This window comes from Ornithodoros turicata, chromosome 2, assembly GCF_037126465.1.
Source record: "Ornithodoros turicata isolate Travis chromosome 2, ASM3712646v1, whole genome shotgun sequence".
Lineage (NCBI taxonomy): Eukaryota > Metazoa > Arthropoda > Arachnida > Ixodida > Argasidae > Ornithodoros > Ornithodoros turicata.
This window is the reverse complement of record NC_088202.1, coordinates 150,048,136-150,073,051: the sequence shown is the minus strand read 5'-3', so window position 1 is coordinate 150,073,051 and position 24,916 is coordinate 150,048,136. Positions and strand designations below refer to the sequence as shown.

At 45.8% G+C, this 24,916-nt stretch overlaps 1 protein-coding gene across 4 annotated transcripts in view; it reads right to left on the bottom strand.

Annotated features, from left to right (window-relative positions):
• Positions 1-24,916, bottom strand: part of LOC135386394 (collagen alpha-1(I) chain-like) — a 127,956-nt gene that overhangs the window by 68,202 nt on the left and 34,838 nt on the right. The window contains exons 1-8 of one of the 4 annotated variants that reach the window (XM_064616309.1): positions 14,317-18,392; positions 13,803-13,873; positions 12,968-13,152; positions 12,631-12,871; positions 9,025-9,093; positions 8,880-8,969; positions 2,663-2,707; positions 2,549-2,602 (exon numbers count right to left, since the gene is read on the bottom strand). In XM_064616309.1, coding sequence (XP_064472379.1) covers positions 2,549-2,602; positions 2,663-2,707; positions 8,880-8,969; positions 9,025-9,093; positions 12,631-12,696 — 324 coding nt within the window. In that variant the 5' untranslated portion in view covers positions 12,697-12,871; positions 12,968-13,152; positions 13,803-13,873; positions 14,317-18,392. Of the gene's footprint in view, positions 1-2,548; positions 2,603-2,662; positions 2,708-8,879; positions 8,970-9,024; positions 9,094-10,325; positions 10,590-12,630; positions 12,872-12,967; positions 13,153-13,802; positions 13,874-14,316; positions 18,393-24,916 lie in introns of those variants that run through there. The other 3 variants (XM_064616310.1, XM_064616312.1, XM_064616308.1) reach the window with 3 other exon arrangements.

The window sequence follows — 24,916 nt, the reverse complement described above, 5'->3', positions numbered from 1 at the left end:
ATTCCTGATTTCTTATGGTCCATATGTGCTGAAATCCTCTTGAAAGCATGTAGTTTACACCTCAAAGGTATTCTGCCCACGCCATCACTGCTGAAACACCTCAGCTTGTGCCATCCTTAAAATCCTCCTTTATGTGAAGTCGACGGTTCAACGGGCCCAGCCAGTTCTGCGGGCAAACTGGGTAGCCTGCTTTTCGTAGACAATAGGAGTAAAGTCTTCCTTTGCTTTCCAATTCAACTGATGTTTGGAGGAGTTTGGAAACCACAATGATATTTCAGGCTTAACTATCATTGACGTAGAAGAGAGAAGCCTGAATTATAATACAACAAATTGAAAAGGGTTAAAAATTGGACTGTTTGGTGTGACATCAAAGTCAATAAAAAACCCAGTGCAAGGTGACACTTAAAAGAAAACACAAGACATGGCACTGAACAAACCAAACGCTTTATTTCACAACTCTTATATCTTCTTTCCCCTCCTCCTTTCCAGTTCTCCTTGATTGGCTACTTCCTTTCATCTTTACTGTCCTTTGGGATAAGCTGTTCAATGTTAGGTAAGATGTCAACTGGTAGGCTGTCCACCTGCCTTTTTTATATTCATTGCTTCCTGCTAAAGCAATGCTCCAACTTTCTTGCTTCTATAAAGAATCCTAGTACTGTCGAATTTTGACTTGCAGTTGTTACAAACTTTAAGATGTTCCGTCAATTTATCGTATCCATTGCACGCATTATATTCTTTTAGTCGACAATTTATGCACCCTGACATCATCCCGATGTACTCTTTTTCACACTTCAAAGGAATGGCATAAACTACCCCAACTTTATAGTTTGGGTAGTTTATGCTGCTAGTTTATAGTTTCTATTGGGGTCTTCATATGGCAAGTACTTCAGTAAAGATAAAGAAAAAACGCACACATGAACGGAAGTAGAGAATCAACGAGAGGTGAACAGAAGGACGGGAGAACAGATATATAGGCAGCTGGGGTTGGAAAGTCTTTGGTTTGTCAGTTTAGTGCTGCGTCTTGTGCTGTCCTTTAAGTGTCGCTCTGCACCAGGGTTTTTATTGCTTTTAATGTTACACCAAACGACCCAATTTTTAACCCTTTTCAATTTGTTGTCTCATGTCTCATGGGCTTCTTTCTTCTACGCCAAGTCAACGACAGCTATGCCTGGAATATCATTGTGGTTTCCAAACTCCTCCAAACATCAGCTGAATTGGAAAGCAAAGAAGGATACTCACATTTCCCGTGGAACTGCCCAGGTACGTTGGAACCATTGAATTCACACAAAAGGAGGATTTGAAGGATTGCACAAGCTGAAGTGTTTCATCAGAGCAGATTGCATCATTCAGCAGCAATGGCGCGGGTGGAATACCTTTGGGCTGTCAATTACAAGCTTTGAATAGAATTTCAACACCTATGGACTTTAAGAAATAAGGATCTGGAAAAGAAGTGGAAGATAATGAGATGGAATATACCAAACTAATAAGAATGCAAGACAACAAGACAACCTACAGTTCTTATGGACTGCAGAGAAATATCTAGCAATTCTATCAGTATTTTGGATAAAAGACCAAAGCTTCCCTTGCCTATGGTGTTTCCTACGATGGACATTATGGATGCGGTGTACCAATTAAGCAAGAATGTTAGTGAAGAGAAAAAAAGTCAATTCATCGAGTTAAGAATTTTAATGCTAGTCATACAGGCTCCGATATTGATGTTTATCACAGCATTGCACAAGCACGGAAGAAGTACCCAAATACCCTGCAACCACCGACGTTCGGGAGACAAAATGCCAGCTCACTACCGCTCACATAGCGGTGAAATACGTCAAGACGCTGCTGGAAGACGCCGCTAGTCACACTTGACAACCGATAGCACACTATGTTCAGCAACTTTGTCACGTTGTGCTGTAAGTCCAGCGTTTCTTTCCTCATTTTGTAGTTTGAGTAACAGTATCTTCCATCACGTTAGTGGACCATCACCCGAAACTGTGCACAAATCAAACAAAAGCGCTGCAATAAGCTCGGTTGCACTGATGGCATTGCAAAAAGCAATCACCATGGTCGCTGAGGCGCGTGTGCCAGATATCTGCACGCCAAAAAGCGGGTACACATATTACACGATTTTCCGTTTTCTTGTCATTTTTAATGCTAAACTAGAGATGCGCAAATTATGTGATAGCATAAAATATGTGAGTATCAATAGGTATGTTGGAGGGTCACATGTACCTTGGAGCAGTTGGGGAGTATCGGACGCTCTTTTGCGTGAGCGTCTCCCGAGATGCTACACGTCGTAGTAGTCGCGCGTCCTTCGACGCAACCAGATTTCCGCAGAATCACGTCACAAAATTTCAAGCAAAATAAGGTATTCCACAAAATTCTGTGCCAAACAAAAGATTCCGCGATGAATTCCGGATTCCACAAAATTTCACAGAATCACGGAAAGCCCGGGACATTATGCAAAACCCACTATATCTGGTGGCCCCAGCAATGTAGAACAGCAGAAACAACATTTTTTTGTCTTCCTTTAAATCGCTGATGCACTTACAGGTGGTCCAGGTTCACCAGGTTCACCCCTGATGCCTTGAAATCCTTGAGGGCCCTGAAACGGGTTGTAATGCATTACAACTACAGAGCGTGGTCGACAAGGAGAAATACCTACTGGTGGACCACTAGGACCAGGAGAGCCACGCGGACCTACAGGGCCCTGCAATGAGAACCATTTTAGCATTCTGGTGCAGACGAAAAATATTGTCCATAAGAAATCCTGCACTGATGGCCTGATGTGCTAAAGTTGGTTTCTTCTACATGAAATGCATTTCTGATAAATGGTGCCTGCACTTTGGCAGGATGTTTTTTATCTTCTGTCTCAGTTAACACCCAGACAGAAGGCCGCCCTATACAGTAGCTCATTTCATTCATTTCTTTATACCTTAAGGACATTCAGCTAAGGGCTTTACATAAGAGGTTGGACAGAACACCTCAACCTGCAACAAGTACATACAACACTACATGCACAATATGAACAACAGTGGTTCAGGTCCGGTTAAAAAAATAACAGTTCTTTCCGTCTTCGGTTTGGTTTGATGCTCTGATTTCAAATAGGCAATTACAGCACCGCATGACCAGGTTATTTAGATCAGCCTGGAGAATATCGCAATCAATCAGGCGCTAGATGGTCCGGTAAATAATGTGACCATCTGCATATAAGATACAGTTGCCTACCGAGTTTTCAGACATGCTCGGTTATTTGAGCTCGTTCGCCGAACAGCAGCGGGTCCCATAGAGTTGACGTATAAGAACGTCCAAAATTTCGGACGCCGTCTAGCCCAGTCGCTCGATATTTCTCTCTTGGGGTGACAAAAGATATTGGTATCATCCGAAGTTCGTATCAAAAGAAATCAACCACGATACAGAAGCAAAAAAATAGGCAATGATTGTTCATTTTCTATTCCTCTGAGTAGAAGAGGTATGGCGGAACGCTTTTGCGTCTTTGACAACGGCTTGATTCAAAAGGCCCAGCACGTGCTGTCCGCCCGCGAGTCGCGCTGTAAAGCGAGCTTCACCCTACAGCACATATGCGTTAGGTGAAGCCGACTTGCGGATTTGATGACGGCGGTGCATCTGTCAGTGCACTTACAGACGAAATGTCGTTTCGGGAAATAGAAGCTGATGTTATCAGACACAGCTGGAAGCGCGTTAGGAAAGCATTGACAATTTTTCCAGTCCACTAGTGCTTAGTAAAGTATATTTAGAAGCGAAACTCGTTTTTTTCCTCGATTATTCGAACTTTCACGCGATGCCTGCAGAGTCCCAAAAATCGGACTGCGATTGTAGCTGATTTTTTCTGTAGCGGGCAAATCATTTACGGTGGAACCTCTTTAAATGACACTCGTTAGTACGACATCCCCGTTGATGGCCCTTTTTCCATTCCCTCCCAATTTCGCCTCCACGTGGAACACTTGTTCGTTAACACTAAGACATTTTGTTTATATGACAATGACCGGCACAACAGGGGGCGAACACGTGTACTTTACCCTCGTTACTATGACCGTTGGTCACTTAACCTGTGGTTCTCCCTACAGTCAAAACGGGCCCGCTTTCTTACAGTCACGAAATATAGGGTACCCTTATTTAGTGATTCTATGTGTGATGTCTGACGTGCTTAAAAGAGCAATGTTCTTTGTGATATGCTAAGAGTGACCTGCTGCAGTCATATGGCATTCATCGACCATGCCTGTGAAGAAGCGCGAACTAACGGAGCTGACCGCTGGAATGAAGAAGCCGAAATACGTCAGATTCAAGGAGCGCGACCATGCACCCACCAGGATCTCGCCAATTGGCCGAGAGAGAGAGTTGAGAGCAGATTGAGAATTCTGCTAAGCAAACATTTCTCACACTTTTTCAAGAAACCAGTGTTATACATTCTTTTAAAATGCCTCATTATTCGTAATCTGTGGTGTACCCAGTTACCCACTCGTAATAATAAAATTTTTGAAATCCACGCCAAGAAACCCACCCTTCAAAATCCATTCCTTTGAAATCCACGCTGTCAAAATAAATCACATTGGGTCTATGCAGTCCAGTGTTAAGCATGGTTTCACGTGGTCACACTCCAGAATAACGAGTCGTTATGCAATTCTGTGTAGTATTCAGCATGCATCTCTCAATTATTCATTAATTTAATTAAGTTATAGGCGTAAATAACTACGTGTATGAATACTAGGAAAACAACGCTTCGGCCGCCGCATTTTAAAAACGGATTCCGATGCACCTTCTATAATTCCATCCAGGTATGTAGATTTCAAGTTTCAAATCACTACACCTAAACTACAGCTTTTTCCGCCGTTATTAATCCTCTTGTCATACATTTTCCTTATACCATGACATTTAATCCATTTGCCATCGGAATTAATCCTCCTTTCATTATTTTTAATCCTCATTTCTCATAATTTAATCCGTTTCTCATGCAATTTAATTCAAGTGACTATGTATGGGCTACTTGACTTTTTTTGTGTGTGTATTTTGGGACAATTCCCATATGTACGCATATTGCACGTGCTTTTCACTAATATTGTGGGTTTCTGCACCATAACGTGATACTGTGGGACTGTCAATCTGGATTACAGTGTTGTGGGACTATTCCCATGTCTACGAGTATTACCCGTGGTTTTCATTAAAAACGTGGGTTTCTGCATTGTAATGGGATACTGTGGGACTGCCAATCTGGATTGTGATGTTGTGGGACTATTTCCATGTCTACAGATATTACATATGCTTTTATTAAAAACATGGGTTTCTGCATTGTAATGGGATACTGTGGGACTGTGTATATGGATTACGACATTGAAGGACTATTCCCATGTGTATGGATATTGCCCATGCTTTTCATTAGATATGCGGGTTTCTGCACTGTAATGGGATACTGTGGAACTGTGGATCTTCATTACGATATTGTGGGACTATTTCCATGTCTATGGGCATTACCCACGCTTTTCATTCGAAATGCAGGTTTCTGAAGTATAAAGCCCGAATCCCATAACAAGCGACACGCGGCAGATACACGCGAGAAGCGACAAAATCGACGTCACTGCCGCCACACGAGCGTCAAAAAAGCTCAGTCGCGGCTGAATATTTCTGCATCTACTCCCAGTACCCTATCACGTGAGGGAGAGGGCGCTGGAAACGACAGCGCAAGCAGCCCGTGGTAGCCACCTGTCGGCAGGCCCGTCGTCCGGACCCGACTTCATCCGTCGCTCAGCACACCATTCATTCTAGCCCGCCATACTCCCAGTCCCAGTAGATATTTGTAGCATGTCGCTGAGTTCGTTGCCTGTTGTTTGACAAAACCAGCCAGATTTGACGGCGTGAAACAAGAACTGAATGCGTGGGCAAGGGAAAGGGTGGAGAGGGCAACCAACAAAAGTAGCAGACGAAGAAGTGGGCGGGGCGTTGGGAACTTCAACCGCAGCGCCACTGCGTTACGGCGAATATTACATAGCACCTTCATTACAAGTTCTCCTCGTTTTGACGAATGAAATACTATTTTTGGTATATTTATGGCAATTTACAACTTAGCTCGAATAAAATAAGCAATGCTTCTCCAAAAACATCATTTCTCGGCGACGAAATGACGAAATGTCGCTGCTCAAATGGACCCGCCATGACCAGACGCGACAGCGACAAATTCTGCAGCGCGTCGCGTCTGTCTGGTTTAGGATATTGTGGAACTATTTCGCATGTGTGCGCGTATTACCCATGCTTTCCGTTAAATATGTGGGTTTCTGCACTGTAATGGGATACTGTGGGACTATTCCCATGTGTGCGGGTATTACCCATGCCTTTTGTTAAATATGTGGGATTCTGCACTGTAATGGGATATTGTGGGACTGTTCCCATGTGTGCGGGTATTACCCATGCCTTTTGTTAAATATGTGGGATTCTGCACTGTAATGGGATATTGTGGGACTGTTCCCATGTGTGCGGGTATTACCCATGCTTTTCGTTAAATATGTGGGATTCTGCACTGTAATGAGATACTGTGAAACTGGCAATCTTGATTACGATATCCTAGGACTATAAGCGTGTCTATGGGTATTCCCCCTGCTTTTCATTAAAAACGCGTGTTTTTGCACTAATGGGATACTGCGGGACTGTCAACCTTGATTACGGTATTTTGAGACAATTCCCATGTCTACGGGTATTGCACATGCTTTTCATTAATAATGCGGGTTTCTGCACCATAACAGGATACGGTCAATCTGGATTGCGGTATCGTGGGACTATTCCCATGTCTTCGTATTTTACCCATGGTTTTGATTTAAAATACGGGTTTCTGCACCGTATGGGATACAGTGTGACCGTCAACATTGCTTGCGATATTGTGGGACTATTCACGTGTGCGGGTATTACCCATGCTTTTCATTAAATCTGCGGGTTTCTGCACCTTAATGGGATACAGTGGGACTGTCGATCTTGATTACGATATCCTGGGACTATATGCATGTCTATGGGTATTCCCCTTGCTTTCAATGAAAAACACCGTTATTTGCACTGTAATGGGTCTGTCAATCTGGATTCCGATATTGTTGGACTATTTCAGTGTCTACGGGTGTTACCCATGCTTTTCATTCAAAAGGCGAGTTTCTGCAGTATAACGGGATACTGTGGGACTGTATCTGGTTTAGGATATTGTGGGACTACTCCCATGTGTGTGGGTGTTACCCATGCTTTTCATTAATTATGCGAATTTCTGCACTGTAATGGGATACTGTGATCCAGATAGACAGTCGCATAGTATCCCATTACAGTGCAGAAACCCTCATTTTGAATTAAAAGCATGGGTAATACCCATAGACATGCATATAGTCCCAGGATATCGTAATCAAGATCGACAGTCCCACAGTATCCCATTAAGGTGCAGAAACCTGCATATTTAATGAAAAGCATAGGTAATACCTGCACACATGGGAATAGTCCCACAATATCATAAGCAAGGTTGACTGTCCCACTGTATCCCATTACGGTACAGAAACCTGTATTTTTAATGAAAACCATGAGTAAAATCCGTAGACAAGAGAATATCCCACAATACCAGAATCCGGATTGACCGTCCCACAGTATCCCATTATGGTGCAGAAACCCACATTATTAATGAATAGCATGTGCAATACCCGTAGACATGGGAATTGTCTCAAAATTCCCTAATCAAGATTGAGAGTCCCACATTATCCCATTAGTGCAAAAACCTGTGTTTTTAATGAAAAGCACGGGGAATACCCATAGACATGCTTATTGTCCCAGGATATCGTAATCAAGATTGCCAGTCCCACAGTATCCCATTACAGTGCGGAAACCCACATATTTAATGAACAGCATGGGTAATACCTGCACACATGGGAATAGTTCCACAATATCCTAAACCAGATAGACAATCCCACAGTATCCCGTTATACTCCAGAAACCTGCATTTTGAATGAACAGCATGGGTAATACCCATAGACATGGAAATAGTCCCACAATATCGTAATGAAGGTCCACAGTTCCACAGTATCCCATCACAGTGCAGAAACCCGCATATCTAATGAAAAGCATGGGCAATATCCGTACACATGGGAATAGTCCCACAATGTCGTTATCCATATACACAGTCCCACAGTATCCCATTACAATGCAGAAACCCATGTTTTTAATAAAAGCTAATGTAATATCTGTAGACATGGAAATAGTCCCACAATATCACAATCCAGATTGGCAGTACCACAGTATCCCATTACAATGCAGAAACCCATGTTTTTAATGAAAACCATGGGTAATACTCGTAGAGATGGGAATAGTCCCACAACACCGTAATCCAGATTGACAGTCCCACAGTATCCCATTATGGTGCAGAAACCCACAATATTAGTGAAAAGCATGTGCAATATGCGTACCCATGGGAATTGTCCCAAAATAAAAATAAAAAAGTCATGTAGCCCACACATAGTCACTTGGGTTAAATGTATGAGAAACGGATTAAATTATGTGAAATGAAGATTAAAAATAATGAAAGGAGGATTAATAACGATGGCAAATGGATTAAATGTCATGGTATAAGGATTAAAATGTACGACAGGAGGATTAATAACGCCTGAAAAAGCTGCAGACATGGACCCTCACAAACTGTGCAATGCAAAAAAGCTTCAATCCTACTGTTGGGTGTAATACTCTCCCCATGGTGAACCAGATATGATGAATGAGGCCAACCCTCAGTGGGACTATATGGGCGATTCAAAATTTTACGCTCAGTGGTCAGAATACACAGCTGATCACCAACCTTAGAGCATCTACATTGAATCATTTCTGTAGACAGTATAAACATGTCTCAAAGGCTCACTCACCACAGATGCTTGCATGAACTGGAATGCATCGGGAGGTGGTCCCTTGTCTCCACTTTGCTGGGCTGAGAACTGATGAAACCACTGGGAGACCTGGGATACGACCATTTTGACAGACTACAATTTATGCAGACTACCCACAACTTACGTCTCCTGGAGGACCTGGTGGTCCAGGACTTCCGGGGATCCCGTGGGCACCTGGTATCCCAGGCTCGCCCTGCAGGAAAAGACAAAAATTTTCAGCAAAACGTTATCCTCAAACGTTTTCCCCCAAGAAGCTTTTCTACATGCATTCATAATGCTTGTCTGCGCAAAACCTGTTCTATACATCACGACACATTTCTGAGATTCTCAAATGTTGTACAGGGTGTGTGATGAAAAACAATGAAAATGGCTCTTACAGTGTAAAAGTAAATATCGAACCCACAAGTTTAACACAGTAATCATAGCATAATTGTTATGTGGATGTACGGGTTATGAACCTTAGTGTAGCTATAAGCATCCATGGGTTCAATTTGTTTTACAGCTGTTGAGACGTTCTTGAGACATACTCTATAGCATGGCTTCGAGTCTCTCTCTACAGACCTGTGTGGGATGTCATTGCAGTTACTAGCCCTCGACATTAATTACGTATTTTGTACTACACAGTAATTCTAGTTTTTCTTTTCTTTCCATAAATCTGTGGTAACACAAGTGCCTATAATTCGTACGAGTTCATAATAGTCCTGAGAGGGAAGACATAATATAGAACTGCTCTCAACACAGCATTCCTTAGTCACCGAAAGAAAGACAGACAGGCACAGCCCACTTAGAAATGTGGGCGACATACCAAATGTGCTTGCTTGTGTTCTATGTTCAGTACTAATTTTCTCATAGGGGAAGAGTCCTGTTGGAGATCCCCCTCTCCTACCCAACTGACAAATTTTTCGTTTAATTGGATTGCACTCAAAAGTCCCTTCTGTGGCTAAAAAAGATTCTCGATTCTATTATGGAAACTGTGAAAGCCATGCATTCAACAAAATCAGACTCTAAAGAGCACCATTTACATGCTGTCATTGAATATGGTGAGCAGGAATGATGTGTGGACTTCCTTGTCTCATAATAGCTTCACAATGACTTGTGGCTTAGGATGAGTGATCAAAGCAGACCACTCTTGTAAATGCAAGTTATTATATGACATTATAGAGACAGCTGTGAAGGCGATTCCATCTCATTATGGCCAAAGTCTCATTCAATGAAAAGTTTCATAACGACCGATACTTTAATCCCTACCACAACAAAAATCCCAGTGTGTGACGTGTGTAACGTTTATTACGAACTGGGTAGCCATAAAGGCACACTGCATGACTCATACTCAGCTGAATGCACATCTCATATCATATGGTCCGAGGGCACAGTCTGGCTCACAGTAAACATTTATATTGTGAGCTAAACAGTATATTCACATACCACAGCATATTGTGTTCATCATGAAGTATTGTTGACGTTGTTGTGAAGCACGTTGCTACGAGGGTCGTTCCATAAGTTTCCGGCCCCACCAACTTTTAATAGTCATAGAGACAAAACAAGTGTATCACTTTTCGACATAGTCACCCTTAACTTCGATCCACTTTTGCCACATTTCAACCAGCATTCTTATACCCTTGAAAAAATAGTCGGAAGTTTTGTCCGCAAAATGGTGGAAAACTGCCTCTTGCACCTCACTATCGCTCTGAGATCCCTCTTCAAGTTTGAGAACAGGAAGTAGTCACTCAGTGCCAAGTCTGGACTGTAGGGTGGGTGGTGGATTTCTTCGAAGCCGCACTCCTTCAGTGCAGCCTTGGCAACAGAAGCCGTGTGGACAGGGGCATTGTCCTGGAGCAACCGGACACCTCAACTCAACCTGCCGCGCCTCTTTTCCTTGATGGCGTCTCGCAGTCGGTGCAGGAGTGAAGCAGAATAAGTCGCATTCACTGTGGTGTTCCTCCCTTTGAAGTCGATGAGGAGGATCCCGTGACAATCCCAAAATATTGCCATTATCTTCTTTGTGGATTGTGTGACCTTGGCTTTTCTTGGGGGTGCTTCTCCTGGTTTGCGCCATTCTGTCGACTCCTTTTTCGAAAGGGGATCATAGTAGAGCACCATAGTCTCATCCCCTGTGACAATTGACTTCAATATTTCTTCTTCGTTCTCTTGACAGAGCTCCAAAAACTCTTTGGCACAGACGGCGCGCTGTTGCTTTTGAACTGACGAGAGAAGTCGTGGCACCCATCTCGCACTGACCTTTTTCATGTGAAGGCCCTCGCCGATGATGCGAAAAACGGTTGTTTTGGAAAGCCCCAGCCTTTCTGAGATTTCCTTCACCTTCAGACGTCTGTTGCTCAGCACTTCCTCCTCGACAAGAGACAAATTTTCTTGTGTCACCACTTCCACTGGACGACCATCGCGTGGATCATCTTCGATGGACTCTCGCCCCAGTCGAAACTGCTTAGCTCGGTCTTTTACCGTTGTGTACGACGGAGAATCTTCCCTGTAAACGTTGTCCAGTCTCACTTTAATTTCTTTAGGCGAAAGTCCTTCTCTTGTCAAGAATTTTATCACAGCGCGGTACTCAATTTTTTCCATTTTAACTGAAGAGTGCACCCTGGCTGTTTGAAATGCCGCTCTCCAACTGACAAAAGCATGGAGAGGGTTGAGGGTGGTGCTCCGGCCCTCCCACAGAGGGCACCATGCGTCCTTTATCGCATTTTCCAATTTGCGCGCATTTTCTACCTCGGGCCGGAAACTTATGGAACCACCCTCGTATATGGAGCTTAGAGCTAGTTGCATTTGTCTTGGCGCATTATGGTCGTAGTTACCGCCGCGCCATTAAAACACGGATCACCATCATCAGCTAGTTGCATATAAACTTTGTTGTGACCTTTTTGGAGTCATCCCACAGTCACTGACAAAGAAAGAACACCTTTCTCATCTGACCTCCATTTATTTTCGGTCAGCTTGCAATGGTACTGTTCTGACACTGCAGTTCCACTGGCAGCGATGACAACAATGAAGACTGCCAAGTCTTATGAGCATTCGGGTTCTGGCCTCCGTGAAATAAACAGTGTACCCAAGTAGTCACTTCAACTGGCGACAAGGATGTGATACACCTATCGTTGTAGTGTCGTAGCCAAATTGAGCCGTAAGGGTATGTGGCGACTTAAGCGTAACCGTCAACCCGAAACTGGCGATTACACAGTATCCACTGCCACGACCAGAAGAGCTACTAGCTGTCCTCAACGGTGGTTAGAAGTTTACAAAGCTAGATCTGTCTGAGGCTTATCTATGAATGCAACTTGACGAAGATGCTCGTCGTCAACACACACAAAGGGTTGTTCCAGTTCAACAGCATGCCTCTCGGTATTGCCTCAGTTCCAGCTGTTTTTCAACGAATGATGAAACAGGTCTTTGCTGAACTGTCATCGGTGGCTTGCTATCTTGATGACATTATCATCACCCGAAGAAATGATGCAGAGCACCTCACAAACTTGAACAAGGTCTTCACTCGACTACGGGAATTGGGCTTTACTTTGAAGAAAGAGAAGTGTGCGTTCCTACAGCTGAAGGTGGAGCACTTAGCCACTTAGGCCATGCTGTGGATGCTGAGGGCTTTAGACCAACCCACCCCCTTGAGTCCACCAACTCAAGTGTCGGAGCTGCATTCATTCCTTAAAATGGTCCAACGGCAAGTATTTGAAGAGCTTGTTGGATGTTTGTGCACCGATTAATGACTCACTAAAGAAAGGTATGGCGTCATCCGCATGCGTTGAAGCTTTCGAGACAGCGAAGAGAATGTTGACATCCCCTTAGGTCCTGACTCACAATGACCCAGATAAGTCCATCTTCCCAGCAGTTGATGCTTCTCCAAAAGGGTCTAAGACCACCGCCAGCAAGATAACGGACGCATTTGTATTTGCCCAGATGTCCTTTTTACCGATAATGGACCGCTGTTTACCAGCGAGGTTCTCGAAAGCTACCTACGAGCAAAGAAGTAATTCCATTTTAAATCAACTAAGGTCCGCCAACACATTTTTGGATTTCAGTAAAAATATGTATGTTGGAAACGATCTTACGTGAAGATGAAAGCAGGTGCCTGGAGCTTCCTACGATCAACCAGTCCACAGATGGAGAGAGGGCAAGGTGGCGTCGTCTTCACGACGTGATTTTTTCTCACGGCTCTGCAGCCTTACTGACGCCATTTCATTTGCGTCACAACCCTCATAGCTGGTATACGTAAAGCCTGGGCACCCTAATATACCTGTGCGGAGTGAAAACGGTCAAACTTTAAAGGGATGCTCAAGAAAAAATACCCAAGTCAGCAGATATGACAAAAATTGTAAATTTTTTGGCGCTCATAGCTCCACGGCACTAGATCAGATGTCCGTAAATGAAGTATATCTTTAATATATATAGAATACCATTCTACCCCGTTTCGTTGCCGAAAGAGATGTCAGCAAAATTTAGGTGAGAGCAGAAAATTGCCGATGTTTGGTATGGCATACCCCAGCAGCTGCAATACTTATTCCAATAAATTTTCTGTTACCCCCAGATGCATTGAAATCCTGCGATAATTCACGGTTTTCCCGGTTGGTAGACACCCTGCTTATGCTAGGCTTTGTAAATCTTCATCAGGACAAAAAAATGGAAGACCTTAAAAATATGACTTCCAAAAAAACACATAGCTTGACCATGGAATGAATTTGGTTTCATTAGTTTGTATGAAAACACGAGGAAATAAAATGATACAAAAACACTGACAATGAAAAATTACAATTCATTAAATCACAGATGTATGTGTTTCCTTTTTTTTTTCTTTTAAGGAAGCCATGCACCAAGTTTAGAATGGTATAACTTCACAATTTCTCACTTCACAACAGAACCGATAATTTTGTAGTGTTAACAGCTCACCTCTTCAGGCAGGACTCTCTGGGCAGCAACGTCATATCCTCCTGAATCCTTGGTGAAGTCACAACAGATGACTGAAATGGGGAAATAATTAAATAACGAGAAAGTGTATTTAAATGACCTCCCAAAATATTTATTCAAATCAGATATCCAGTTGGTGCACGAAGGGGCACAACATCAGTGCGCGATATTCACCGTAAGCAACTCAAGGAGATGAGTTCAAGTATGCCGACTTGTATTCGTATTTTTTGACAAATATCGTCACAAATTTTAACAAATAAAATGTGGCTTACGGTGATAAATGCTGCTGTATGATGATACATTATCGGTATTTTAGTTTGGAATCAATTTGTTGTCCCTAAACGGTGCAAACCTATAGTAACATATCGAAGCGCATCTACTACATGCCCTTAGGCTGTTTACATTCAGTCAAGTTAATCATATGAGAATGCAAGAATGTGTGGATTGCACACTGTTATGCGAAACCAGCTAGAGTCCATATCAAAGCATAACTCACCAGATTTGTTGATTGTCTTGGTCAACACTGCGCGATGTGCGTTGTGAATGTGACTATTCATTTATCAAAACTTGCACTGGAACAACATGTGCTGCTCAGTAGACAACAATGGAAAACAAAGGGCATGTTAAAGTAACGCCAACACGAAAGGCATCGCAAACTGCCACGATGGGCAATACTATCAAACCATTCGATACTGTCGATCGTCAAACTATCGAATGCACCAGAATTTCTATAGTATCGCGATGCTTTTCTGGCTATCGATAGTCCCGTCGTTCACCAAGCTTCATCCTTCAGCCAAGCCAATGCAGCACACCTTCTGAATTAGCGTTTCGCTCTTGCCTCTAAACTTTTATTCAATCCAAATATAAAAATTTAGCTTGTTTCTTTCATAAACGAAACTTTCTGTGAAAAATAAGTTTCTCCTGTAAACCATCAATAGTATGTTCACTCCATATTTAAAATTTTGGCAGGTTTCTTTTGAAAACGGAACCTTCTGAATTAGCATTTTACATTTTTGTTAGAGCCCTGGACCGGTAATCCAGAAGATGTGGGTTCGAGTCCCTACAGCTGGCTAACCTTTTCAGAGACTTCCATCTTTCATCACATTTTACTCCTGCATACTCTCAATAATTTGCTGACCGTGAATTTAAAAATTTACTCGTGTTTCTTTTAAAAATGAACCCGGCTGAGTTCGCGTTTCGATTATGTTAATCTTTCAATTATTTTAATGCTAACAATGCGATACTATTTCAAAAATATCAACCATGCGACTATAAATAAATATATTTGATTCGATTGATAATACAACTAGGAGCAGTGACTACTATGTTTGTGCAGCAAGCCCGTTTTTGTGTCCAGCTTACTATTGATAGCTGAACTATCAATAGTCAATGTTGAACAAAACTAACGACAGTCAAATAAGTAGTCATCTCAACCATCGATAGTGTTTGGATGACTGTCGCCCATCACTACTGCCATTTACAAGTGTTTGCCAGGAGGAATGCACCTTTTCCTGATTGGGTACGCCGCGTGACGTAATGCTCCAAGCCCCAATGTGCAAACATGGTAAATCATGTACGTGCACTGCTGCAACAAGAGCAGCCACTTGTTTGTGTGCAGACTACGTGCGTTTGTCTTTGCTTGTGATTAGTGTTGCGCGCTTTGTTTACGGGACTTTGTTTGTGTATAGTGTGTGTGTGTGTTTGAATCAAGTGAAGTAAAGTTGATGAACGAGCTGTAACTCGAATAGGTGCATCTATATGGTATTATAGAAACCGTATCCATCCAGTAACAACATACATTGAGTTCTCATATTATGATCCAATGACATGTCAATATTACTCAATCACTCCACCTGAAAGTACATGATGCTGTAACATATCTGTCAAATAATCATTTAAAAATTAAAATAAGCCGAAATTTTTTACGCCGGTAGTCGATATACAACAGTACAGAGGCGGAGAGTTTTCATTTTCCCAGGGGGGGCAAGGGCGCACCGCGAAATAAGTACTCTGGCGGGGGGGGGGATATGTTTATTAAGAAAAAAAGAAAGGTAAGCCAGAGGGATGTCGGTGTGTTATTCCAACAAAAGAGTGAAATGGGGAAGACAAAAAACGCAAAGAGAAAAGAAAGCAAAAGAAAACAAAAAGAAGGAAAGAAAAGGAGAATAAAAATGAAGAACACAAAACTAAAGCTGAAGAATCACACACTCTGGCGGGATCTTATGATGTATGCAGAACTAGTATAAAAATAAGAGGAAGGAAGAACAGGAAAAAGAAAAAAAAAACAGAGAGAACGTAAACAGTGAACATGTGCCCAACTGAAGGCATTACGCCTTTGAAAACTGACTGCAAAAGGAAAAAAATGCATTCAATCCTCGGTGTTTGACCCGAAATGCGCGCAATATTATGAATATGGTCAATGAAATGGAGCAGCGGGAGTTGAACCCGCTCCCAACGGATATGCGTTCCGAAGATTCTACCGTTACACCTCACTGGCAACTGCTGGCACCTTTCCGACTGCTTCGTTTCATTGATCTGATTGCTTTGGGCGAAATTCAGGCTATGTGTTGTGTCATCCTCTGTGTTTCTCCGCCTCACTTTCTACTGTGATAATGAGTATGGTGGGCGGATACATATTTTACAAATTGCAAGATGCATTTTTGGGGTTGGTGTCTCTTCGCTCTTTTGACCCGGGCGCGCCGAGCCCCAAACGTTGGTGTCAGTCTCTTAGCGGGACATCCCAGGGGAGGCGGCGCCCCCCCTAGTTCATGTTCCGGGGGGGCAAGGGCCCCCGCGCCCCCCCGCAGTCGGCGCCTATGCAACAGTAAGCATGAAATGAGTGAGTTTCCTTAATATTATTTCATCCTTCTTTCATATATGTATTTTCTGGACAGCTACCAAAGATACTTTGAAGCATTCCTGCTTCTCCCAAATACTTCACCCACTACAGAAGGCTGCACACACAGTAGGCACCCCAACTATTACGTTGTTCACATTCAAATGAAACATTCTTGAAGCTGGTGTTTCGCCACAGCATGATTCCTCAACGTCTCAAAGCCTGTGAACTCAGTGCAGTCGTTGCATTTGAAAGGGAGATGGACATCTGCGCTGATATTATGCACGTTTGCTATATGCCTTCGTACTGTTGACGGTGTCGCAAATAACTGGTCGCAAAAGCGGCATGTCGTTGTCGTCGTTAAGCTTGATGGTTCTAACATAGTTGGACTTCCCACGATCCCAACATTTGGATGTGATTCAAACGCGCACACACTAATCACAAACAAAGGCCTGTAGTCAGTAATCGAAGCCCGAAACATTAAGCACAAAGACAAACGCACGTAGTCTACACAAAAACAAACGCACGTGGTTTCACTTGATTTCACTGACCGGATCATGGACCGGATACTCTGGTTGCGGCAGTGCGCGTGCGCGGATTGTCAGATTCAGTGCTGCCAAATCTCATTCATTCGCAAGAAGTCGCTAGTAGCGTCCCAAAAAGTCGCTAAAATTGAAGCCGAAAGTCACCAAAAGAAGTCGCTGCCGCTACTGTGCTTTTTGTTCGTTGTCCGTAATGTTTCAGCGAATGAGCACGCTCGATGGCCAAGAGAGGACATAGCACACATAACAAAATAAGTCTGAGTGGATAAGAAGGAGAGAAAGTAAATGAAATTCGGAATCTTTTGCAGACCTTTTTTTCGTTTTGTCATCGGAAACACCGAACGTGGTTTCTTTATTGCGTGCAAAAAGTTCCAATGCCTTTTCTCGTCTTTTTTGCGACCTAGCTGCCTTGTATCTGACAACGGCGCATAAATCTCACACTTGCAATAGATGCACTGGGCCCTTGTGTCACAGTCTTTGACTGGACGCAGCTAGCTATCAATTGCAGCATCACCAAGCTCTTGCGGAGTACTTCTAGTCTTGTTGAGGAGGCATTGTGGAACTTGCGTCTAGTCAAAGCGGCGCGTCAGAAAAGGGGCAAACAGCTCATAGAAACTATAGCGCTACGAAGAGGAGAAACGAAACTGTACGACGCTGAGCTCCCGACCTGGGGTTGGCTCTGAGCAGTTACGGGCCGCGAAAGGTGCCGCGGTTTCATATTATCCTTCGCCAGCTAAAGCTTGACATTTACTGAGATGTGACAGGAAACTCACGATGCTTCCTGATTGCATGAAGGAAATTGCATTCGTGTCGCTAAAAGGTCGAATACCATATATATATGCTTGAATGTTGGTTTAGTCCGCTTTTTTCATGCATATGTGTGTACACACTGATACCCCCTTGTAGTCTGCTGCGTTTTCAAAAGATCAGGTTATATAATGTATATGCTTGCTACAGAGTGTCTGTAAATAAATGCTTGCTGAAGCCTCTAGCTGGTGTCCCTTTCTACTGTTGCGATTGGGAGCGGTAAAATGTTACAAAACATGCAAAAATACGTTGCCTAGTGGCAGATTCCTGCCTTTAATTGTAGACTTCCAATGTTATCGTGCCGATTGTTTAAGGTACACAAGTTGCGGAAGAAACTAAGACTGCCAGCACGTAACCGCCGGCAAACCGTCCATGCTTCCAGCATCGGAGCAGCATACCTATACATACGTAGCGCAGCGCGCAGCGCCATCTGCGCCGTCACCACAGAGCTGCCACAGAGTCTCCCGGTTCCGCCCGCGCTTCTCCTCCTCACACACTTCCACTGATCTCGATTGTAAAATTATACATAGTGATTTATACATACATAGAGATCAGTGCACACTTCTAGGCGCCATACCACAAGGGAGCTGCCATCCGGAGGCGGACGTTGCGGATTGTGCGGGTGTTTAGAGGTTCCTATTATGACATCTGAGAATTATCATTGCCATGGTTCTGGTCACACCTGGGAAAAGAAGAAGCTCGGGGGGGGGGGGGGGGGGGACGTGCAGAGTGTGTGACGTAAGGGGCCATTCTCCGTGGGACGAAGAAGAAGAAGAAGAAGAGGTGCACGGGCGATTGGGTTCTCTCTGCTCGAAGCAGAAGCACGTTTGTTCGGACCCAGCTGTTCAGACACAACCGGAAAGGAGTGAAGGAAGGAAGGAAGGAAGGAGGAGTACCCTGTGGGTGCTGAAGCTCTCGTTTGGTCTGCTGCCCCTGCCACGACCGCCTATAGGCGTGAGGTAAGGGGGATTGGCCAGCGCATACCAAGGAAGGGGGATGCCTCCTCCCATTAGCGACCCTGACCATTACTGGCCATCATCTGTCGATATCACGTCATATCCTCTTGATCGCTTCATTGATAATGGGCTACCATCTCTCCCGGTAGTAATAAAACCTACAAATGGCATGTCCATTCGCTCCAAGAACCCAAAGGTCCTTATTCGCTGTTTAGAACAGGTTACCCCTGATTTCCGCGACATCTCCGAGGTACGTCAATATGGAAGGGACGGTATCGTCTGCAGGTCCCGCAACTTGACAGTTGTCCAGACCTTGCTGATGACACGCTCCTTCGGTGGCCTGCCCGTCGAAGCTTTCGTCCCGCATCTTCTTGCCTGTGTTAAGGGGGTGGTGCGTGGCGTTGACGTTTCACTGCCTGCGTGTGAACTTATCGAGCTATTCGATTCCGTTGGTGCTCTGGAAGCCTTCCGCTGTAGCAGGCTGGACAATGATAAACGCGTCCCCACCGAGTCGGTAATCGTCACGTTCGCCGGTCATACTTGCCCTTCTGAGGTGAAGTCGTGGCCTCTCATTTTCCGTGTTGATCCATTCCATCGCAGGGTCATACAGTGCAGACACTGTTTCCGCTTCGGGCATGTGGCCAAGAACTGTAAATCGGATGTATGTTGTAGGCGTTGTGGTGACAAGCATGAAGAGCTAGCGTGCCCTGGCGGTGCCCAGCTGAAATGCCGCCTATGTGGGGATCCTCACTATGCTGACTGCGAGACCTGTAGCTCCCGTGACCAAGAGGTGTTACTTTTGGAAATTATGGACTCTCGGCACTGCTCGCGTTATGATGCATTAGCTGCTCTAAGGGGTCGTGGTACCAGCTTTGCCCGAAAGGCCCAGAGGCCTGTCGATGGCGACCTGGAGAAGATCATCTCTGCTGCCGTGGAAGCTGCTGTAGCCAAGCTCAGGGAAGAAATCAGTCCGACGATCACAATGCTTGCGTCCCTCTTCCCTCCTTTGCAAGAGGCCGTGGCACCTCATGCCTCTAATAATACCAGCGTCCCCTCGGCTGAACCTATTGCGGATATGCCTGCTCACGCACCTCCATCTCGTCTTCCGGCACCCAGCCAACCCCAACCTCAGCTCACCGACGCCGAGTCTGCTGATCTTGAAATGGACTCCGTTTCTGCCATCTCCAAGCGTGGGATCTCCCCGTCATCACCTGGTCACGGCACTCCCGGTGGAAAACGCAACAGGAAGGGCAATAAGAACATGAACAAGTCTGATACTGTCACTGATGTCCTCGCTGCAGCGGTTGCGGAATCCATTCTTAGTGATGGGTAACCTCCGAATCCTGCAGTGGAATTGCTACACGATACTCTCTGCTCTCCCTGACCTGCATACCATTGTTTCCTCTTTGATCCCGGATATTATTTTGCTGCAAGAAACATGGCTCGCGTCTTACCGAACCTTCTCTTTTCCCAATTTTCACGCATATCGCCTGGACAGATCTGCTGGTAAAGGTGGTGGCTTGCTGACTCTGACTTCCTCCAGACGAGTGCACTTATCCCGCATTATCCATCAGGTCATCTCACCGGCTTGTGAAGCCTTAATGGTGCAAGTTACTATGCCGGGGAACCGGCCCTTGTGCTTCATAAACGTTTATTGCCCGGCTGGCTTTCAATCACCCTCAACCTTTGACACGATTGTCTCTAAATCATCTGGTTCTTATGTAGTGGCGGGCGACCTCAATTCTCATCACGTCATGTGGGTTCACAAAACTGATTCCCATTGGTGCGAACTCTGGGACTGGATTTGCAGCCACAACATGTCCATAGCTAGTGACGGTTCGGCAACGTTCGTACGAGGAACCACCCGATCTGTACTCGACCTCACGTTGTGTTCGTCACATGTACGCCCGTCATCGTGGATGACGGTGACTTCTGGTACGTCTAGTGATCATCTCCCCATCTATTTTGAAGTGGCATCAATGACTACGCACCTTTCGCTTGTGCCCCGTAGCAACCGTGTTCTCCGTGAGAAGAAACTGGCTACACTGCTGCAGGCGGCTACCAGCGTCTGTGCGGTTGACCGCGCTGTGGCTTCGGTGTCGGCAATATCCCAGGCGATCGAGCAGTCCTCCTTTCAAATTACGAAGCGGTCGCCATCCAGTTGCGCACCATGGTGGAACGACGCATGCACAAGGGATTATCGGCGGCGCAAAGCCGCTTGGAAGCAGTTGCTATCCAACACCTGCTACGCTAACTGGAAGAAGTACCAGATCGTTAAAGCCCCATTGAAACGAACGATTTCTGCTGCAAAACAAGCATTTCATAACGGTCACAATTCATTTCTGTCGCACCCGAGGCACCAGAAAGCCCTCCATCGCCATATCGCGTTTATTCGCGGCCAACGCTCCTGCTCTCCCAGCGATCTTGCTGTTTTGTCCGACGCGGATGCGCATCAGCGGCTTGAAGACGTGGCCATAGGTTTAGCCGCACGATTTCAAAACACAGTACCTCTCCCTCCTACCCTGCCTTCACCTGGGTCTTCGCACCCTGACTTCGTCGCGGTTACATAGGCTGAGTTGGACTGCATAGTGCGCGCACTTCCCGCAACGGCTCCTGGTCCGGACGGTGTATCAGCTGGCGTGATTAAGACCTTGTGGTCTTCCCACCCACGTGCCCTGCTCGACATTATTAATACCTCGTTAGAGACCTCGTGGATCCCTCCTGCATGGAAGGCGGCTAGAGTTTTTCTGCTTAAAAAGGTGGCCTCGAAGGGTTTGGCTCTCGACAACATACGGCCTATAGCACTGACGTCTGTCCTGTGCAAAACTGTAGAAAGGGTCATCCATCGCAGACTATCCGACTTTGTGGACTCTGCAGGCGTCTACAACTGCAGCCAAATAGGTTTCCGGTCGCGGTGCTCCGTCTGGATGGCCCATCTCAACCTTGAGAGTCAGCTTCGCAGTGCCCAAAAGATGGGTGAGTTCTCAGCCCTTGTCACATTGGACATAGCCCAGGCATACGACAGCGTTGAGCATTGTGTACTGCTGCAAAAGTTGGCGTCTGTTGGTACCCCGATGTATATCTTCTCATGGGTCAGGAACTTTCTCTTTGGGAGGTCATTTCAGTGCTCAGACCGGAACCTTGTCTCATCGTCCCAGGCCCTGCACAGGCGCGTACCTCAGGGGGCTGTCCTGTCCCCATTGCTCTTTAACATCCTCATGAGCTCCCTCCCTCTGGACCCGGGCATCTTGACTATCACCTACGCCGATGATGTCGCCTTTTTTTGCCTTGGCACACTCCTTGCACACGCTCTACACTAAGCTCCAGGGACATGTTGATCACATACTCGCGTGGACTCGTGAAGTCCACCTCTCTCTCAAAATCCCCAAAGTGTGCGGTGCTCCTGGTCCCTCCTCCTGGCTATCGCGGCGTGACGCCCCACATTGAGCTGATGATCGGCAACCAGAGCATCGACCAGACTACCACACTGAAGTACTAAGGTGTATGGTACGACGACCGTTTGACCTGGGGACACCACGTTGATTACATCAGTAAGAGGGCCTCTGTTGCCTTAGGCTGTCTTCAACGGTGCGCTAGCGTTCGTGTGGGTATGCGTCGGAATGCGTTGCTCTATGTATACAAATGTTACGTTCGCCCTATACTGGAGTATGGATGTGTCATGTTCTCCCATCTTCCCGACTACCGGCTGAGGAAATTGTTTATCTTAAAGAGGAAGGCGATACGCTTATGCTTGGGCCTTCCTAGGTTCCCTGCCAACGATGCTCTGTATCTTGAGTCCCATGTCCTGCCGCTGAAGGATCGCTTCCGCCTGCTAACCGTGAACACTCTGCTCTCATTGTTGCAGAATCCCCTTGCTTTAGAGCATAATGACTCTCTTAAATATATGCGATCCTGGATGTGTAGACGATGGCGGAAATCAAACATCCCTCAACTCCTCTTAGCTCAGCTTCTGCTGACGCCGTTGGACGTCTCGCTTGTAGACATTGCCCCACCTATGCCCCCGCCAGTGCCAATTTCCGTCCAGGTTCTCGATATATTTCGTCCCGGCGCGAAGCACACCTCCTTGAATCATCTCCAGACTGTGTTGAATTGCCATTTTTCTCGGTTATCCGATCACCTCATCATCGCAACTGATGCATCTGTCTCGGACGAGCGGGCCGGTGTGGGCATTGTCATCCCACAACTTGACGCCCGTTTTCCTAACCGCTTGCCCGACTATACACCTGTTTACGAGAGCGGGTTCCTGGCAATGGTCCTCGCACTACTCAAAGTGCCCCCGCTTTTCTGTAAGGCACTTCTCATATCCGACTCCTCATATGTGGTATCGGCCTTGGACTGTCGCGATAGCTCGTTGTTCCCAGTCCTGGCCTCACTCGCCCCCTCTCACATATCACACGTTATTGTAACCTGGGTTCCAGGCCATTGTGGGCTCCCGCTCAACGAGGCTGCTGACACCCTGGCGAAGATGGCCCTGTTCGGCCCCGTGCTCCCTATCCTCCCGCCGGTTGCTGCCGTTGTCCGTGCCCGTTACAAACGCTATCTATCCCTTGCTCGGCCTCCTCCCCGCCTCGGCTATGAACACCTCTCTTTCGCTTGGAACCTGAGCTATTGCCGCTCTCGACGTGCAGAAGTCTGTCTGACGCGTCTTCGGTATCTTGCCCTCCCGCTTAACTTTTACCTCCATCGCAGTGGGGTGCAACCTTCCCCAGAGTGTCCTGAATGCGGTCACGACGAAACCCTCCAACATTTTGTTCTCGACTGTAGTACCTAACGCCGCCTTCGCCTACAGTCCCTCACCCTTCCACTGCTAAGGTTCAGCGTGCCTCTCTCATTATGCGCATTACTCTCGTTCGGTGCGTCCCATACCGGAAAATGGAATCCCGTCATCGCAGATAATCTCATTTCATTAGTTGCCGGCTCCAACCGGTTCTAGCCCTTAGTGTCACTGTCACACTCATATCATAATGAATTATCCCTGGCCAATCTCCCTTGCGGATTGCGGCCATCTTCCTGGGGAGAAGAAGAAGAAGGACTTGGGGCTGACAGACTGCATCGGCTTCGAGTTCTACCGCTCGGATCTTGGTCCTGTCTCATATTTGGTTCTGGGTTCTTTCTTGATTCTGGCTGCTGTTCCGCCCACCAGATTCCTGCCTATGGCTCGGAGTATTGCTTGGTTGCTGGCGTTGCGCTGTCCGCCCTGAGGGTTACTTCTGCTGGGTCTGCGTGAGAGGTGCTCCCAGTACAAGCCACAGGCCCAGGGTCTCGACCTCTGCTCACAGTAAAGTTTCTGCTTACAACCTTGTTTGACTCTTGTCTCATGCTAGCTTCTATCCGAACTACCCTGAGGACTCTGGCGTCCACGTCCAGTGTAGACATTGTGAACTGACCCGCTGTCATATAGGTTGACTCACAGCCTACCGGATCACAATTATGACGACTTATGACTAAGGAGCGCACTTTATTCTCACAAGCGACTTGGAGCTCCAGGGGGGGGGGGGGGTGCACGGTGCGGTGGGTTGGGGTGTCGTAGGGAATGAACAGGCCGACAGCTCCGCAGAAGCAGCTCTCTCGTCTCGGAAAGAACCAGCCCACCAACGCTCTGTCCTCAAAGCTCTCTCCACCTTTCTGGATACCATAGGACTTTGATCCTTATTGTGAAGGGGCTCATTATTTCATTCCCCGCATCATGCACCACCAGCAATGGCGTAGAGAAGGGTAGAGTATGGCCCTGGGCGATGAAACTCCCCATTCATCATCTTGTAATAAAGTTGTTGTTGTTTAACAGTGATCCAAAGATGGATATACACAGTAAACCGTCATCTTCATGCTGCTCTGCAAACCACCGGTAACCAGAAACTGCGAAAACGAAACCACCCGCCATTCCATGCTCTGGTTTGTAGAGTTTTCGTGATAATAAAGTGACGAACGACAGCA